Below are 19458 nucleotides of genomic sequence, written 5' to 3' on the forward strand. Positions count from 1 at the left end.
ATCATTTATCTCTACTAAGTCTTTGCTTTCCTTTCTCTTTCTGGCTGTCACTCTGTGCGCTGTCTGCTCCTCATGCTCCTCCTCTCCTGTGCTGCTGCCCGGTCTCAGGTGAAGACCTGGAGAGGAACGATGGTTCTTCCTCCAGGCCCTACTACATGTCTCCTGGCTTGCACAAGATCCTGCGTAAAGTGGAGGAGGATGCCAAACTAGGCACTACCTCCTGAGCGATGTGCGGCCGTTTTACTGAACTCGTGACTCTCTCACTCACTTCTCCATATCTACTCTATGTATGTGGGGGGTCTGGACATTTGAGAGCGAGTACTGTAGGGCTAAACATCAAAACTGGATGCATCCCAGCCTGGTCAGGGACGACTTGGAAATGAAAGGACATGCTTTCATTTCAGTTCCTCACAGAAAAGGCATGGGGGGGACTAGAAAAAGACCTCTGTTTACTTCCTCTCTTGAGCCAACTCAGATACTTGCCTTTTTTTCTGCCATGCTTATGTTCTATTTTTTTTTCTTCTCTGTATTCTCTGCTGACCTCTGCCTTACCAAGAGGGTACGTGTCAACTCGCCAGACGGACACACAGGCTGAGATGAATATGAGCATTTTCATCCAAACAAACATGAGGACCTTAAAATGTACAGATGCCACTGATGGACTATGGCATAAGGCATCACGTTAAAAAAAGTGGTGGACTTACGGGGCACGCTCTTGTCACACTTTGGTCTGCTAGTGTAAAAGTGTATACACTTTCACATATGGAAAAAGAATCGTGTGATTAATTTCTTCTGTCTAGCATGATTATTTTGCTGGCTGTTGATGTTTTACCATCGGGTTTTATAGGTTGCTTTGATCCACAATATTTATACTAACACAAACACAGATTCTGTTATTTTACACCATTTAAAAAAAAAAAAAGGTCACAATCATTTCAAAGTTTCCATCATGGTCATAGATGTACTGTACACCAGACAGAGACTTTGTGGGAGGTCAAGACTTCAAAAGACAAATGAAGTATGGTTTTTGCTTAAAGATAAAGAACAGGACCTGACAGTTTTCAGGAAACACTAGTTTATGTGCCTAGTTGTGAAAAAAGAAAAAAAGAAATTGTTCCTCTTATTCTGTGGTTTTAGACCTAACACCAGGAACCTTTTTGCGATACAGTTTATAAAAGGATGTCAAAGCCATTTTTGGTAAATTTTTTATTGGATGGTTCAGATGTAGTGCTGTTTTAATACTAAGTATAATACACGCATCTGTCTCGAGGCTATTCAGTGTTCTTTTTGTACAGGGGAATTTTTTTTATCAATGAAATCCAATGAAAATGTGAATCATGTTTTTGAATAAACATTAATGGTTCAAGTGTTGTCCAGTACATTTTCAAAGTACCTTGTCTCCGGTTTTTAAATTTAAATTCGGTGAAAGTAGAGTCTCAGTTTTTAACACATTACTACTGCTGCCTCCTAGTGTGGGATCTGGAGGCAAATGACGGCTCTCCTGGCCGGCCCTTCTACATGAACAGAACCTTGCGGAAAATCCTCAACAAGAAGAACGTCAAGACGGCGGACGGGGAATAGAGAGAAGACCAAAGGTGGCGGAAGGTCAAAGACTGAAGATCATTCACCAAAGCATGGTACAAGCCCATGTGGCCATAAGCATTTTGCCAAATATAGTTTAAGTGTACACAAGTTGTAACTGTACACTATAATGGACAAACTGTAGATGAGTAACTTTAATAATTAGATTCACCCATGTGCTAATTTTTTATAGTCTTGATGGTTCTTTGGTATTTATGTCTAAAAGGTTCAGTTTGTGTGTTAAAAAAAAAAAAGTCTTTGTATTGGAGGTGTAAGTCACACCATCATATTAATTTTTTATATTTTTTTAAATGTTACAGTTGTAACTGAAATATTTTTGTATATGTTTTACAGCCACAGTCGGTACACAACAGGTTCCTATCAGAACAGGTGATTTCTTTCTTGAGACTGTGGTAAACATCAGCTGTTTTTGTTCTTAATCTCTTGTAGTAGCTGGTTTTCACCACTTGGTGTCGCCAGTCATTAACAGATGTCTTGTACTGTTGCTGAGGCGTAACTGCTCAGATGATTTAACTATTTTTCCATGAAATGGTCAAACGTCGACTGTGTATTGTGTTATCACAGTTTTTGACCTCATATTGTCTCACATTGAGAAACCTATGTGCCACAGTGTCCACTGTCTTTAAGTGCCTTTTTCTTAAAATTGCCACAGTGAGTATTTAATTGCATCGTGCAGCTACAGAGCTTACATTTGAAGATGCTTTTCAGAAATGTTTACAAGAACTTGTTAAAGGGATAGTCAGCAGCCAGTGCTCAAGGTTCTTGTCTTTTCCAAGTGTTAGAGATAGGAATATAAGGTGAAGCAGAACGTTGTCACTAAACCTTAGAGTCACAGGTTTATTCTCAGCAGCAACCTATGTGTCCAGCCGAAAAGAAACACAGACCCTCTATCTGTTACACACGGTGCTGTCTTTTTTAATGTTTAACCTGCGGCTGATAGCGGCACATATATGCGTGAAGCATTATAACCGTTACAATGTGTGTAATGTCATGATTGGCTGCTCATTAAGTGATACACCCCCAAAATCTGTCTTGTTATTAAAGAGCCCCCACCTGTCGATTGTAAAAAGTGAAAAATGATGTCCTCAGAAACTTCTCAAGCTTACACCTGCAGTATAATCCACTTCTCTGCTGACCATTTGTTTACTTCAGTGTCTAAACAGACTGAACACACAGATTGAGAGCAGAGAAGTTTCTCTTAGCTTAAATGAGAAGTATATGTCATTATTTTTAGACTTTTTCTGTGGCATAAACTGCCACTGTACTCTGTGAAGGCTGAAGCTTCAACCCTACAGATAAGAGTATGCGCGAATATCACCTTAATTCTAAAGATTAGCAAACTAAACAATATACCAACATTTCTTGTTGGAGTTATCTGTAAATCTTTTTGTCACTCCAGATCCTCTTATTGATCCAAAGTGGGGCTGGTCCCACGTAGTAGTAGTAGTAGTAGTAGTAGAGTTGTTAAGATATTAGCCAAATAGAACTAGTATGTATAACCAGTAATGTGGAAGATGCAGGTGTGTAGTCTTGTCTGTTTAATGGAATATTTGATAAGTTGTTGAAAATGTGCGGCTGATGTTATACATTATTGTTTTTGTCCTGGAGCCAGAATCCAGGAAATGCTTGAAGAATTCCTTTGAGTTATTCACAGGTTTGGGTGTCACCAGGCTGTTGGCACAGCAGGGTGACTGAGTGACACAGCTGTTGGCAGTTTCACACACGGTGCCCTTGTGTTTTACAGACATCAGAACTCTGGTGAGGTCTTCTTTTTCCTAAATGTGTCCATGCATCACTTGGAATGATGCTCACCTTTTAGATCTCTGAGATGTGACTCATGCTTGTGGGTCTTTGTAGCGTGTTTGTCAAACCTGAGAACCTGCCCTCATGGTGCCTCGGAGTGACAGCACCACCAGACTTCTGCCCCCGTTGGAGCTGAACACGCCGGGACACGTACGACGTAACCATTCAATAAAAGCAAAACAACTCTGCTTGTGTATCTGAAAGGAGAGAAATGATGCATGTATTGCTCAGTGTGGCATATTATGCATTATTCCTATTTTTATATAATTCTGAATAACTACCATGCTCCCAGTTGTCTTTTGGATCTATGTGTGCATGCAGCACAGGTTTAGCCCATGAGGGTGAGGGATCTGATAAGTGAAAAAGTGTTTTTATGTGCCTCCCCCTCCCTCCCATGTCTAGAAATTAGATTCTTTTGGTCAACCACAGTCAACAAGTAGACACAAGTAAAATGTCTCTGTTGCTTCGAATGTGCGTCAGGTTTCTTACCGCAAACTCTTAAAAGTCTGACTCTGAAGATGCACTGCTCTAACCTGTCGATACACCAAACTGTGTTATTTATTGCTGCTCATGTGTGCAGACAGCTGACACTATAAATCACTCATATTTATTTATACAGTAAAAGTTGCATGTTTTTTTTAACAGAATATATTGCCTGTGTGTATGTTCATCATTCAAATATAGATGTTACTTCTATTTTTATCAATAAACGTTTTTTCTACTATGCACCTACTTTCTTCCTAAATTCTAAACATGCACACTGAGGTCTAAACTCCACACCTTGTCCGCTGTCGCTGGATCTGTCCTGATGTGGGATCTCTTTTCATTTTGTTCATCACCCGGGTTTGTGAAAGTAGACATTTATTTTCAAAACAGACTTCACATACAATAAATAAATTAAAATGCAATATTCGAACACTGCTATACAAACAATTTCAAGTTCACCTTCATAATGAGCTGACACTGTGGGCACGGTCAGACTGTGTCACCAACTACACAAACAAATATAAATCTGTCACAATCGTATGAGGTACACTGAAACCTTTCCGTTTCCACATTAAACTGTACATTTAGGACTTTCAATCATACGTGAGATGCTCAACAGTGAATTGTGTGTTTTCAAAGAATATCAACATGTAATGGTTTACTGGCAGTTCAAGAAAAGGAAAGGTTTTATGGTTCTCAAAGTCTGAGGGTGTGTGTGTGTGTGTGTGTGTGTGTAGCTCAGGCGTGAGACACAGGCAAGGAGGTCATAGCGTGGGTGGGCAGCAGCGGTTGAAACATGGATGGAGGGGAGTGTACTGCGGACACACACAGAGCACTGGAGTCATTACAGTTTCCATCAATGGTATTAAAAATATCATCTTTAAGCTTCCTTTTTCTCAGTTTGACAAATATTGTTATAGATTATTCACAGCAATATAAAAATCCTGATTATTTGAATGTTGCTTTATTAAAACCATCTATATTTTCACAACAATAAAAATGTACCGGACACAGAGCAGTTATCGTGACCACGTGTGAAAGCTTTTGTATTTCCCCTTCTGATCTGGTGACTGGTGGCACTTTTCATAAAAATACAGAAAGTGACCAATGGTCTACTTCTAGAAGCAGCAACAATGGTTTGTTTGAAGAGCTGGTTTCTAGCCACTAATGAAAAAAGTATGTGGATAACCATATTATTTTAAATATTTATCCTTTTAAGTGTATGGGCAAGTCTGACCTTTTATTGAAGCTGCATCTTTTAAAGTATTAATCAAAGAGAAAAGGTTATCTTTGTTTAATTGTTTTTTTTCTTTTGTTTCTAGACTTTTATTTTTTTTAATTGTCTATGATCTCTATTCTCTCTGGAACAGATTTTTTAAACGTTACTTAAATATAACATAAATCAGCATATAAATGTTTTTCCAAAAAAAAGGAGGTGATGGGCAACCTTTTGTTAGTACCTCTTGTTAGTCAAAATACTTAAAGTTCTGTTTAAATAAACCAGAACCACTAAATACTGTGATGCTAATAATTGTATTTTTCTTATAGATATTAATTTAAATAAATCAGTTCACATGTAAATTTAGTTTTCAGAAACCCCATTTTACCCGTGATAGATTCACACCTAGGCATATGTGGGTTTGGGGCAATTTACATGTACAGTAAAAAAAAAGATATTTCAAATGTTAAAATAGGAATATGACAATTATAGTGAGCAGTGATGCACATTAAACTTTCTAAACAATCTCAACACAAAACATTATAAAAGGGCCGGTGCTCACTGTCTATGAAGGAGTGTAGTGCTGACAGCATTGATCCCTCCGGGCCTCCATAAGCTGTGTACTGCAGCTCCTCAGGGGTCGGGGTGGGCTGGGACAGGCGGCTGGTCTGCAGCGAGGTCATGGGGGTGCTGGAGGTGTGGTTGGGGCTCACGTGTTTCTTGTGGCGTGCTCTGCAGTTCTGGAACCAGACCTGAGTTAACAGGACAAAAACCTTTTGTAGAGCTGCATTCGACAGTATACGCACACAGAGATGGATACTGCGGGTATGTTAGCTTGTAAACTGCCAAAAGATCTCATGGAGTGACAGTCCAGGAGTCTTTTTTGCCCCCGGTGAGTAAAACCACAGTCGTAGTCTTGTCTTTTCCTAATTATAAAGATACACTTGAACTTGAATTTGGCATTCATCCTTACCAGAGACTCTATCTAGGCTGAACAAGCAAGAGAAAAATCTGCCCAGAGGTGTGTTTTGCCAAAAGTGTCACTATCACAGTCTGCTGTATGATCTGTCGGAAGAACCACTCCTTAGCAGTGGAAACTCTGGTTAAAGTGTCACAACCATCAATTTTAAGCTGGGTGACTGCAACCACAGCTCTGGAAAACAAATAACTTTGCATAGTTTGTCAGTAGTTATTTTGAAACTGTAAATTAGATTCACCCTATTGTGTTACTTTGAACACACACTTTGTTTTACTTTTGTTGTTTTCTTGGTTGAATTATATCCTTGAACACGCCTGTAAATGCTACTGCATTTTGATAGAAGACTGATATAGTTTGTTGGTTTCAAAGAAAAAGTTTGTATGTGAAAAGATTTCTCTTTAAATGATGTACAAATTGTTCTGTTTCTCACATATCATATGCACCTTCTGGTGGAAGGTAACTGAGTACATTTACTCAATTTCTGCACTTAAGTATCATTTTTAGGTATTTGTACTTAGTATTTTCATTTTGTGCTACCTTGTACTTCTACTCCGCTACATTTCAGAGGAAAATATTGTACTTTGTACTCGATTATAGTTATTTGTCAGCTACAGTTACTGGATAATTTACATACAGTACAATCCACTTATAAAATATAGTGCACTGTTATGGATTAAACCAGAATATAAAGTATTTAAAACTTGCTGTACCTTGACCAGCTATTAAGATTCACAATAATACATCATTGCTATAGGCTTGTAGCGTTTCTTTTCTTTCTTCTGCTACTCAGCATGCATTCTGTCTGAAATTTTACACAAACACGTGTGATTTGAAAGCATATGGAAATCATTTAACGGCAGAATTGATGTCTGTCCTTTGGTTTCATACGTGTGTTACCAGCAGATGCGTATTATGCAAATATACCTCATTAGTTATGTCTGAACTCTTGCTTCTTTCTAATTATTACGATCATACTGCAGATTCCTTCATCCATTTCCCCTCCATGCACATGTCCTCCACTGACCTGTATGACTCTTCGACTGAGGCCCGTCTGCTCCGCCAGTTTCTGCAGTGTTTGGGCATCCGGATTGTTGTCCTGAGCAAACTGGGCCTGCATTACCTGCATGTTCACAGGTAAAAGAAAATCAGTTACAGGTTTACTTTGTGGTGTGAGGAAATCCATTAGGTTTATGTAAAAACACTGCTGTTTACAAATCATGTGTTTGGAATAAAGACTGTCAAGTAGGGACACATTAATAGGATATAGATAGTGATATAGAACTGTGATTATAAGCAATACTCAACACTCATTTTGGACACCTGTCTTGCTCTACATGACCCTAATGATATTCATATATTATTCACTATTCATTGTTCACAACATTGAAATTATATTACCCTGAACAATGCACATAATAATAATAATAATAATAATAATAATAATTAGTAGTAATAGTATTTTTAAGGGAGGAAAAATTGTACAAAAGCATAATGTAAAAGCAGCATCCCTGTTTTTCTGCCTGAACAAATAAGTGTTTAGTTGCTCAAAGTTGTAATCTGCCCTATTGAACTCCTCTTTATTACACAAATCTGTAAATATAATTACATTAAGAATGAGGCCAAAAAATGAAAGCATTTATTGTCTTCTCGGTAGACAGTGGTTATATTTTATATGTAGGCCTATCAATGTATCTCTCTGTCTGTTATACGTGATGGTGGAGGTTAACCTGCAGCTGGTCGGCAGTGAAGCTGGTCCGCGCTCTCTTGGAGGGTTTTGGCTGGTTAATCTCCTGTTCAGTGGGCAGAGCCCCCTCCATGTTAACGCTGTTTCCTGCAACAAAGGCGTATTCTCATATTAAAACATCCTGAAATATTTAGCACAGAATTAAGTGTTCCTTTTACTTTGAAATACAGCATTTAAATCCCATTAAATAAAAGGAGCAGCAAGCAATAATAACAATTCATTAGAAATAATTGAAGTTCACTTCAATGTCGATCATTTCAACTATTCTCAGGACCGGATATACATGTTGGAAAACATGTATATCACTAATGATCTGTCTTCAATAAAAATAGGGGGCAAGCAACATATTGCACTTCTCGTTCAGAAGATAAATGAGCGGAATGTTGTTAAATATTTTTGTACGGCTAAATATTTAATTTCATGTATTTATTTTCTTTATTTTGAATTTTGTGTCTTTTTATTTCAAAATGAAACAAATCTGTAGGAAAGTCTGGGAAGTAACTGAAGTGACTGTTCCAGACTCTCCGATATTTGGACCGAGTCCCTCACCTTTCTCCACGGCCCGCTTGAGGTTGTCCAGCATGCAGTCGTAGTGGACCCTGCAGAGCACCTTCTCCTCTACCAAAGCGAACTCCTCCCCGGTGGACAGCTGCCTCTTGCAGGAGAAGCAGGCGAAGCAGGCCAGGTGGTACACGTTGCCTTTCGCCCGGCGGACCCAGTCTGTGGAGTGGATGTTCCGGCCGCAGCACGCGCACCAAGTGCCGTATCTTCTGCAGGTGAAGGTCGTGGTGAGATTAGACTCCGGCATGGTTGCCTCGTGGCATTTGTGTCTTATTTGCAGAAAGGGTGATACCAATGTTTTAACTCAATATGTTAAATTTGGGCGTTTTTTTGTAAGGCCCAAAATAAAAGAATAGAATTTAACCTGGACCAATGCAGGAAAACTATGACAGGCAACAGCTGCCCTTGGGACAAAATAGGCCCTGAATTAAAGTATAAATTAGTATTATTGAAGTGACTTCCAGCTGTAGTCTTTAGTTTATCCCTTGTGATAGAAGTCACAGTTGTTTACCCAATGATCCAATATCACTACAATCTTCTCCATCTACACTGTATCTGTCTTTTACATGTGATGATGAGAGTTAAAGAGCGACAAGTCATTTTTTGTTAAAGACAAAACCGCTTTAGTTTGGAATGATTGGTTATTACTATTATTATTTACTGGTATCATTAACTCAATGCAAATAACTACATTCGAATATTTGTCCAGCCAAAGCAGAAAGAAAAGTCAGGCCCAACAACTATTATTAGTGTTATTATTATTCAGCAATTTGCAATAGGCTATAATATGTAGGCCTAATTATCTTGGCAGCTTAATATTCCTTCAACAATTTCGTTTCGGTAGCTGCGATTGTCTGGTCTAAAAGTAAATAACACAATAAGCAAAAATCGATGCACGTACCGAAAGTAATCCAGTTTACAGAAAACCTCTTTTTCTTTGATGTAACAGCTCGTGTGGCTGCCAAGCGAAGTCTGACACACGCTGCAGGAGAGACAGCGCACATGCCAGCACAAGTCGTTAACCTAAATCAGAGAGGATAAATTAGCTAAAGTCAATCAGTTGGACGGTTACAGGCCCGCTGTATATACACGCATGAATACCAGCGCGAGCCCTAAAGGCACACAAATCCAAACGCAATCGAGAAAAATAAAAATAAAAACCGTAATCCAAATTAAATGATCCTCGCAAACCAGAAATAAAAATACTTGCACACACACAAAAAAAAAAAGATCCGGCAGTGTTTGTTTTTTTACCTTTAATAAATATTTATCCACAATGTCCTCGTTGCAGCTCGCGCACACCGCTCTGCCTAGCAGAGGCGCAGATGCCATAGTCTGCAGCGACGGCGCGTCTTCATCCAAAACTTCCGCCGGCGCGCCCTGAAGGGATCAGACCTGCGGTTAGAAAATTACGCACAGGAACGCACCCAGCCCATACCTACAGCACAGACTAGGCTACACGATATGTTTGAACCCAGTTCACACGTTGCTGCTGTCACCAGCGTAGTGATAAAGTGCAAAAATAACTATAATTACTAACATATTTTTTCAAAATAAAAGTCCCACTCATTTCCTAATTGGCTAAAATAAATTTGATTTTAGTGGCTGCCTCTAGATTTGATGTCTTTTTAGATGCTGATTTCAAACAAACCGAGCAGAATTATTCGTGACATTTGCCTCAAAATGTTCTCATTTTGTTGTCCACACAGTCACAAAAGTTTAAAACTTTATCACCGCCCAAAGAAGAAGGCCTCTGGTTATTTCCCGACCTGTTTTTGAGAATCAAATCTAGTTTAAACTGCAACAGTTCATTCCTACCATCATGTCTCTCCTGTCCTCAGTGCATCTGCCCGGCAGCCCTTCGTCTCCTTTGCAATCTTCACACATGACGAGAAGCTACACGGCGGAAAGAGGATGTCGGTCTGTCAGACTGCAGCAGCTGCCTTAAATGCCCCCTGCCCCTTCCCATAAATATCATGCCCTTCACCTTTCACCATGACAACGCCGGCGATTACCAAAATGACATTTAAAAGAGAAGGATAGTCATTACTTGCAAAAACAGACAACACTTGAACTAACACTTATCCTATGTGCATTATGTTCTCGAGATCTGCATTTGGGATTCGGGCAACTGCTCGCTGCGTGCGCGCGTGTCGTGGTTAAACCCCAACAAGCCAATTTCACGTGCCAATCAAAAAAAAAACAAAAAAAAAACAACAAGACAACCCCCCCCCCAAAAAAACAGCGCGAGGTCTCTGGGAAAGGGGGATTGATTTTTTTAATAACAGCAATTAAAAGGCTAAGTTCGCCCCAAACGACTAACCGGAGCAACCAAAAGGTGAAGAGGTCTCATTAACTACTTGAGTTTTAATTGCAGAATTCACCGAGGGGTAATTTTCTTCGACATTTCTTCAAATTGTGAAAATACTGAGCTGTCAGCGTGTGGACGGCCGACTTTAATGCCAGGCTGAAGCCCACTCTGATTTAATTGGCAAAGCAATCTCGACTAATATTTAACACACACACCGACCAACCTCAAGCCTGCACGGTGGTAGAAAAAAAATGTGCGCCTGTCTTTAAATGTCATTACTCACCTCATCGTTGGACAACAGAGATCCGTTTTCGTCCTCGCTAACGGCGCAACACTCTGCTTTGACTTCACTTTTCCAGCGCATGTCTGTGTCCAGGAGTGTGAAGTAAAGTGAAAGTGCTGTTATTCTTTCTTTTTCCTCCAGGATTCCTGCGTGTGTCAGTCAGTCGGCCCTGAGCTGTTCCTGGAGGGCGGATCATAATTCATATTTTCCCTGTCCTCTTTGGCCGCGCCTCCCTTTTTGGAAATAAGCTCTGCGTGTGGTTTTATGCAGCATGGAGAAAAACCAAATACATTCTGTCACAGTTTTATTCTTATAATTGACATTTCAGTTTACCATAACTCTAAAATGATAGTGACAGACAGCCAACATTATGCACTTTAGTAGGTAGGCTAATAACCAGTAGGCTATTAACTGAAGTAGGCTACTATATTATAAAAGTATCATTTTGAGATAGTTGTACTTGAGTATTCTAATTATCTGCTATGCTTCTATTCAACTACACTTCTGAGGGCAATGTTGTAGGCTACGTTTTCACACTAAGATCCTACATATACAAAACATGCGATTATAATAAGTTATGATGCATTTTTAACCTACACAACAGTATACAAAATAAAAATTCATCCACAATGATCCAGTAATATAAAATATATGAATATAAAATGGGGCAATCCTGCATAACAAGGAGGCCTTACTTTTGACACTTTAAGTGCATTTTCTGCTAATACTTCTGTGCTTACATTTTTTGAATGCAGTACTTTTACTTGTAATTAAGTATTTTTATAATGGGGTATTCCATAAGTAGAAGACCCATATACTTCTTCCTTCACTGGTAATTCCCTCATAAACCTGATGTATCTGAGCAACACCTGATCTGCTTATTGAAGGCTGTCAGAACTTGAGTATGACAGTTTGCTCTCACTGAATCTAAAGTACCTAACATTTAGGCTACTAAAATGTTATATAATTTATTTACAGTTTGAGACTATGGCCAGATTAACCTAGTAGGACAGTGGTTTGGTTTGAAGAAATAAAATTAACAAATTTACAGTGAGTCAAATTGTTAAAACCAGTTGGCATGGAGTGAACTGGGGGCTTTTGGAGCTCCTCTGGTTCTGGGGACCAGTTGGTGATCCAACGTTGTTTAAGACTATGAATCTTAATATGGCCAGTATTCATGTTCACTGTTGGTTTATCATGAGGATCCATAAGCAGTATATACACTCTTTTTTGTTGTTGTATTAGCAAGGTGGACCTGACAACTGAGTGTAAATGTTATTTTCTCTCAGCTAGGTTTCTCTAGAACATTTTCCCTGTCACAATAAGAGAAGGTCAAAGCTGCACACAGTCAGAGGTTGACTGATCCAAACTTGTGTCCTTTTAACAGAGGTTAAGGAAACATTACAGCTTGCACTCGCAGGTACCTCTTCTCTCCTCCGCAGTGGTGGAATGCCTATTCACATCTTTTACTTGAGTAAAAGTGGAAATACCAAAAATATTCAAGTAAAACTCCTGCGTTAAACTTTTAATCAAGTAAAAGTACAGAGACATTCTCAGCAAAATGTACTTTAAAAGTCTCAGAATTTAAAGTCTTAATTATACAGAAGGACCCACCGAGTGTTAGGTTGTTAAACATAGGCTAAAATAAATGTTGGTCACCCTAATGTTCTGTTTTGAGGTCCTGGAGAACGCACTGTAGGCTCTGTTTAACAAGTCAAACATTGTTTTGTCAAAAAAACGAAGGGGAAAATATTGGTGGTATTTGCAATTTTCCGTATTATTATTTATACACATTCAGCAGTGTGGTCTGTGGGAACCCAAACAATGAGGAATTAAATACAAAGATTAAGTGTACTTGGGTAAATTTACTTAATTACTTTGCCAACAAGTTACTTTGCTCAAAAGAGAAGCCCACCTGCTCCAAGTCTGTATGCAAATCACATCAAGTGTAGTGAGAGACTCCATGATGCGTTCTTTTAATGTAGATACTTAAAAAGGATTAGAAGGACAGGAGTGACAGGACTTTGGGTTGTTTGAAAGACATACAGTCAACACACAGTTGCTTACTTGTTTCTTTTTATCTGTTTTTTTCACTCACTCATTCAACCCAGTCGCTCACGCAATCCCACCCATCATCACCGCCACACACAACCTTCCATCCCAACCGCCACACACACACACAGCAAAAGGCTATATTCTGTTCTGATGGGATAACAGTCCGACCTGCACCAGCATGCGTCTGAGTCCGTATCGCACCATCGCAGAGGGATAAAGGAGTTAGCGTGCCTCCATCGAGATGTGTCCTGTTCCACCTGGTGGAGATGAATGCTCTTTATCAGATAACACATCTCAAGCGTTGCATGCTGCAGAGCAGACAGTTCACTGGAGCAGCCTGTGAGACATCCACTCTTCTGCGAATCCTTGATACTGCAGCACTCTTTGAGCGCAGTTACACTTCAAAGTACGATAGAGTCCTGAGCAGCTGCTTTATTTTGGCCCCGGCGATGAGTTCAGATGGAGAGGTCAAAGGTGAGAGGAGAGATGAAATGCCACCAAGACAGTGTTACTGTGAAGTATATCAAAACAAATAATACCATTTTATCATGAAAAGACAAATCCTTTCTCAGACATGACGGTCTTTATCACTCCAACGCACCATCTGCAGAATACCTGCTATGACTGCAGACGTTGGGAAAGATGTAAATCTGAGTGTGTGACAGTTCCATGTTTTCATTTGCCACATTGCACGGCTGACTTCATAAATGTTTTGCGTGATGTGGACCAGGAAAAAAACACGTCTCATCTGTCAGCATACTTACAAACTTGTTGTACTGCTCTGCTGCTTTAAGGTACGTCCAGCTGTGTGTGATCCTGCTGCTGCGGTGTATACAGTAGGGTCTATAAATACTCCATCAGGTCACCTATGAGAGGTAGAAAGTAGGTCAGTGATCACAATGGCATGCACAACTATGGCTACATTGGCTACTGGAGAATTATACAACTAAGCACTTGTACATACATTTAACAAAAGTATTTTCATTATTAGAATTTACACTCACCTTTTATTCACTGTGGAAGTCTTCATAGAGAGATAATGAATATAATAATATTGTAACAAGAACTTTTCTTAAGCTAATGTTCAGTTTGGGGTCTTGTAGATCCTGGATGCCATTTAACAGCTCAGAAACATACTCAACATTTTGTTTATCAGCTTAGTCGTTCATTGTATTGTACTACTTTTGTGAGAACTGTCATGTTTCACAAGTCCACTACAGAATGTGACCCATCAGACCTCTAATTGACCCCAAACATAAGTAACATCACTATGTAGTGCAATACTGAACATTTATTTGTCTGTAAATAACTTTTTGGCGCACAAATGCCATATGTATTTAGTTATGAATAGCCCATATAAAAATGTGTAACAATTCCTTATTTGGCATAAAATGGTCATGTCTGTATTTTGTTACCATCATCAAATGTGCAAGTGTGTGTTTGGCAAAGGGAAGAGTTACCACTTCACTAGTTATTTACATTTGGGTTTTTTAAAAAGAAAAAAAGATATATTCAAAAGTAAAGGTAATGTCAAAAAAACATAGTTCACAAGTGCTTAAACAATGAATACGTAATAAAATAAAGAAGTAGAGCCTCTTTGACAAACAGAATCACTCACTAACCTGCAAAGCCTCTCAAAGACATAATGCTATATTTCCAAACAAGAGGATGATTATTGAAAATATTGACACGTTTTTGGTTCATTGCATCAGAAAATTTTCACCCTTAAATAATGCAAAACTGGCACTGTTCAGCATGTTTCAATATCCAAAGTGATAAAAATGTTTTTACTTTGTAAAAGTTTCATCAAAGAAGATACAGAGGATACCCAAATATAGAAAGAACAAGGAATGTAGGAGACTCTCCTCAAGAAGAGCGATGAGCATTTGGCCCCGGTGAGCCTCTAAGCAAATCTTCTAATTCGCTACTTCCACATGGACCTTTGCTTTCTTTGGGGCTGCAACTACTCATTTATTTCATTGAAATCAGTCTGAATTGGGGTGGTTTACAATTGACACAACGAGTTTGGCATGACCTTTTCTCCTTGCTGTAAATGGGTACTCATCGAATCTGAAGGGGGGAGGTGGGGTGCTCGAGGAGGGACGGGGTGGGGGGGGGGGTTTGGGTGGAAATCACAGCAGTGAAAATGGCAGTGCAGTGAAAGAGGGGCCTGATTGCATTGGGACAGCATGTGAGAGGGAGCAGCATGCTCAGCCCAATCAGAGCGACATAAGGAAAAAGTGCTCTTATCAACGAGTAATGGCCCACTTGACAATCACACAGGCACAAAACTGCTCTATTTAACGCTGATTGCAAAAACTGCAGCCCCCCCCCATCTCAGAACGGCATGACTCCCCGACATCTCCCTGCTACCTCCCAGCTTACAGGCAAGACGCTTTCCTGAATGGAATTTATAATCACCCCTCCTCTATTTCTAAGCTAATTGTTATTTTAAGACTTGCGTTGCGTATTAGGCATTTAGTGCTGGTGAAATGTCTGCCTTGATTACTGTGTTTATTGTGAGTATTGGAGGCATATCCATCTCAATTCTGGCAGTTTGACAGGTAGTGAGTCTTTAAACAGGTGTCCCTCTGTCTCATCTACCTGGCTGTACATCTTAGTTCATCTCCACTGTCTAGTGTGTGAGAGAGAGAGAGCTGCTGCAGTGCACATCTGTACATATAAAGTGTTCTATGTTCTTTGCAGCTCTGATGATTTATTAACTTGGTGGTGATGGTGCATAGATAAGATGCTTGCCTTTGGTGTGGGAGACCTGGGTTCGATTCCCCCTGTAAGACATCCACCAATGTGTCCCTGAGCAAGACACTTAACCCCTAGTTGCTAAAGAGGCGTGCGACCTCTGAATATGTATAGCAATTGTAAGTCGCTTTGGATAAAAGCGCCAGCTAAATGAATAAATGTAAATTCTCAACTTCGATAAGATGGTCTGAAAACAAAATGCTATATATCACATGTATGGCACATATTTTTTTACATCATTCTTTTATTTCATAATACATTATATCACTAATTGGCAGTGTGTTTTCTCCTTTTTTTGCTCCTGGATATGTTTGCTAATTCGTTGTATAAGCAAACTGCAATCACCTTTTCACATTGTGTGTATTTTGTACTTCGCCCACCAGTATTTTACTTTATAAAATACAAGAATAATATTTAGCTTATGTGTAAAGAATTTGTTGAAATTTTGTAAAAGAAGCATTTGAACAATGGGGTCACGGTGTCTATTTTCCCAGCATGAATCCTGTAAAATGTCTTAAAACTAAAACATTTGTGGCTACACAAACAAATAGGCACATATACTGTACACATTGATTCACTTGCTGCTACACACACACACACACACACACACACACACACACACACACACACACACACACACACACACACACAAATGTTATCTGTGACCCATGTTATCTCTCAATTTGTTGTCTCTAACATCCACAGGTGTGTGATTTGGCATTCAGGTGTTAAACAAGAGGGAGAGAAAGCAATGCAGAGATGCTGGTGAGTATAAATGAGCAACAGACACACCCAGTAGGTGCCTTTGGTCTGGGTTCTGTCCTTTTCGCTTCCACCTTGCAAAGCTTGGAGAGAATTAAATCAAGCTCTTTTACATCATCTGTTTTTATATGCCTGTATATTTGTATTTGTTTGCAGTTTCAATATACGGTATGCTTGGGAAAAATAAATTTTACAAGCATTTTACAAGATATTTGTAACCTTGAAACAGAGTAGCATTAAGACATTTGCTTTCTTCTTCTTCTTCTTCTTCTTCTTCTTCTTCTTCTTCTCTTGTGGCTCCAGTCTTTTTCCAAGATAAACCTCAACTTTGTGTATTTCTATATCAGAGAATGCAAATGGTCATGGCTCGATAAAGGTATAAATTCCTGTAATACCTCCACTTTTCAGCAGTTAGGTCGACCCTGTACATGTATGCACATGCACATACAGTACTGTGTAAATGTTTTAGGCAGATGTGGAAAAAATTTTGTATATTTATCAATTAACAAAATGCCAAGTGAGTGAACAGATGAAAAATCTAAATTAAATCAATAGTTGGTGCCTTCAAAACAGGGCATAAATTCTTCTCGGTGCCCTTGCACATGGTTTTTGAAGGAACTCAGCAGGTAGGCTGGTCCAAACATATTGGAGAACTCCCCACAGTCATTCTGTGGATTTAGGCAGCCTCAGTTGCTTCTCTTTCTTCATGCAATCCCAGACAGACTCAATGTTGAGATCAGGGCTCATACCATCACTTCCAGGACTCCTTCTTCTTCTTTGGGCTGAAGATAGTTCTTAATGATTTTCACTCTATGTTTGGGGTCGTTGTCATGCTACAGAATAAATTTGGAGCCAATCAGATGTCTCTCTGATGGTATTGCATGATGGATAAGTATCTGCCTGTTCTTCTCAGCACTGAGGAGAATGTTAATTCTGACCAAATCTCCAACTCCATTTGCAGAAATGCAGCCCCAAACTTGCAAAGTAGCTCCACCACGCTTCACTGTTGCCTGCAGTGGTACCCTTTTACCACTCTCCAGCCCTTCGGCAAACAACCTGCCTTCTGCTCCAGCCAAATATTTCAAAATCTGACTCATCAGTCCAGAGCAGCAGCTGCCATTTTTCTGCACCCAGTTCCTGTGTTTTTGTGCATAGTTGAGGTACGTGGCCTTGTTTCCATGTCAGAAGAATGGCTTTTTCACTGCAAGTCTTCCATGAAGGCCACTGACCAAACTTCTCCCTGCAGTAGATGGGTGCGCCAGTGTCCTAATGTATTCTCTAGGCTGTTGGCACTACTGGACGTCCTCCGATTGCAAAGGGGAGTAAGCATGATGTGTCTTTCATCTGCTGCAGTAAGTTTCTTTGACCGACTGCTGCATCTCCACTCAGCTTTGCCCATTTCTTTGTCAAAAGAGCTTGGACAGCACATCTGGAGACTCCTGTCTGCCTTGAAGTGTCTGCCTATGAGAGACCTTGCTGATGCAGTATAACCATGTGTCTTGTTGCTGTGCTCAGTCTTGCCATGCTGTATGACTTTTGACAGGAAACGGTCTTCAGCAACCTCACCTTCTTAGCTGAGTTTGGCTGTTCCTCACCCAGTTTTATTCCTCCTAAACAGCTGTTTCTGTTTCAGCTAATGATGGAGTTTCAACCTACATATAGAATTTATGATCATTAGCACCTGTTTGGTCAAACTGTTTAATCATACACCTGACGATATGCCTACAAAATCCCTGACTTTGTGCAAGTGTACCTAAAATAATTGACTGTCAATTGATAAATACAGTTTATTAACATGTTTATTTTTGAAAGCATTTTTAATTTACAGCATTTCCCCCCCACAAATACTAAGTATAAATAAATGCATAAATAATCAAAATGTATATTATATTGTCATCAAGAATCAATTTTGATTCACTGTGTGTAATTTGGATGAGCATACACTACATTTATTCTGCATAACCATTAATATTGTCCACTTTGTAGCCTCCACACCTCACTTGCTTTAATAAAAAAACTGTCTAAAAGTCTTTGGATTTGTAAGAGAAAAGTGCTGGTCATATTATTTGTGTTATTGTGGTCCAACTTTTGCATGATTTGAAATAAAATGTTGACTGTCTCCAAAATGCTTATAGGTTAAAATGATGAATGTTTGCATACTGACACTATTCTACCAACTGAGACACTTCTTTGTGGCAGGACAACTTGTTTAATGGAGACCCCAGGTTCAACCTACTATGTTATAAATACTCACATATAAGATAAACTGTATATTATCTTACATGTGTATTTCAAAATGATCAGCAGTTTCATACCTGTCTCTGTATCTCCTGTTGCGAAAGACAAATGCACAGAACATTCCTCTCCTCCTTAATGTGTGTCTCAATGATCCTCCAGGAGCAAGACTCCCAATCTTTGTTGCATCTTCTGGCAGAAAAATGGCTCCTCTTACTGGTCACCTCTGGTAATGACAAAACACTTGAATCTGTTATGAATGTGAGGATTTATGCCACAAAATTCATGTGTGACATATATGTGATACTTCACCACCATGTAGGGCAACAAAACACTGGAAGATAGACTGCAGCAAGCAAAACCACCACACCTACATGTGTCATGAATATAGAAGATCAATATTTGACCAGACTCCTGATTATCTATTGTGTAGTGTTAAAGTTGCTCTAAGTAGTTTCAAATATGAGCTGGCTTGTGTATTGTCCATACTCTAATAGAAAATGTGGAAATGATGCTGTGAAATAGTTTTCCATTTTTCCACAAGAGGGCCACAGAGGACCTGCAGCTGAAGCGACTCCTGGTAAACTGAATATATTTTCTGAGGGGAAAACTGTGTGTTTTGCCCCTGCATCACTGATGTTCTCCTTGTGCTGTGATT

The 19458-nt window shown here is 39.4% G+C and overlaps 3 protein-coding genes across 7 annotated transcripts in view; 1 reads left to right on the forward strand and 2 right to left on the reverse strand.

Annotated features, from left to right (window-relative positions):
* slc44a5b (solute carrier family 44 member 5b) overlaps positions 1-16561 on the forward strand; it is a 58021-nt gene extending 41460 nt beyond the window's left edge. For 2 of the 5 annotated variants that reach the window (XM_046049058.1, XM_046049059.1), the window contains one exon: positions 1472-4131. In XM_046049058.1, coding sequence (XP_045905014.1) covers positions 1472-1581 — 110 coding nt within the window. In that variant the 3' untranslated portion in view covers positions 1582-4131. Of the gene's footprint in view, positions 1-108; positions 1367-1471; positions 4132-7069; positions 7224-8317; positions 8610-16508 lie in introns of those variants that run through there. The other 3 variants (XR_006825051.1, XR_006825052.1, XM_046049060.1) reach the window with 3 other exon arrangements.
* lpxn (leupaxin) overlaps positions 1-19458 on the reverse strand; it is a 665334-nt gene that overhangs the window by 361366 nt on the left and 284510 nt on the right. The gene's annotated exons all lie outside the window — the stretch shown is intronic.
* On the reverse strand, positions 4485-11069 carry LOC123970790 (LIM/homeobox protein Lhx8). Its single transcript, XM_046049101.1, has 9 exons — positions 10989-11069; positions 10213-10290; positions 9649-9774; positions 9296-9417; positions 8383-8603; positions 7817-7920; positions 7114-7209; positions 5673-5862; positions 4485-4706 (listed from the first exon to the last, which is right to left on the reverse strand). The coding sequence occupies exons 1-9, from the start codon at positions 11067-11069 to the stop codon at positions 4630-4632; spliced, it is 1095 nt and encodes a 364-aa protein (XP_045905057.1). The 3' UTR covers positions 4485-4629.

The sequence above is a fragment of the Micropterus dolomieu genome, linkage group LG05, assembly GCF_021292245.1.
Source record: "Micropterus dolomieu isolate WLL.071019.BEF.003 ecotype Adirondacks linkage group LG05, ASM2129224v1, whole genome shotgun sequence".
Lineage (NCBI taxonomy): Eukaryota > Metazoa > Chordata > Actinopteri > Centrarchiformes > Centrarchidae > Micropterus > Micropterus dolomieu.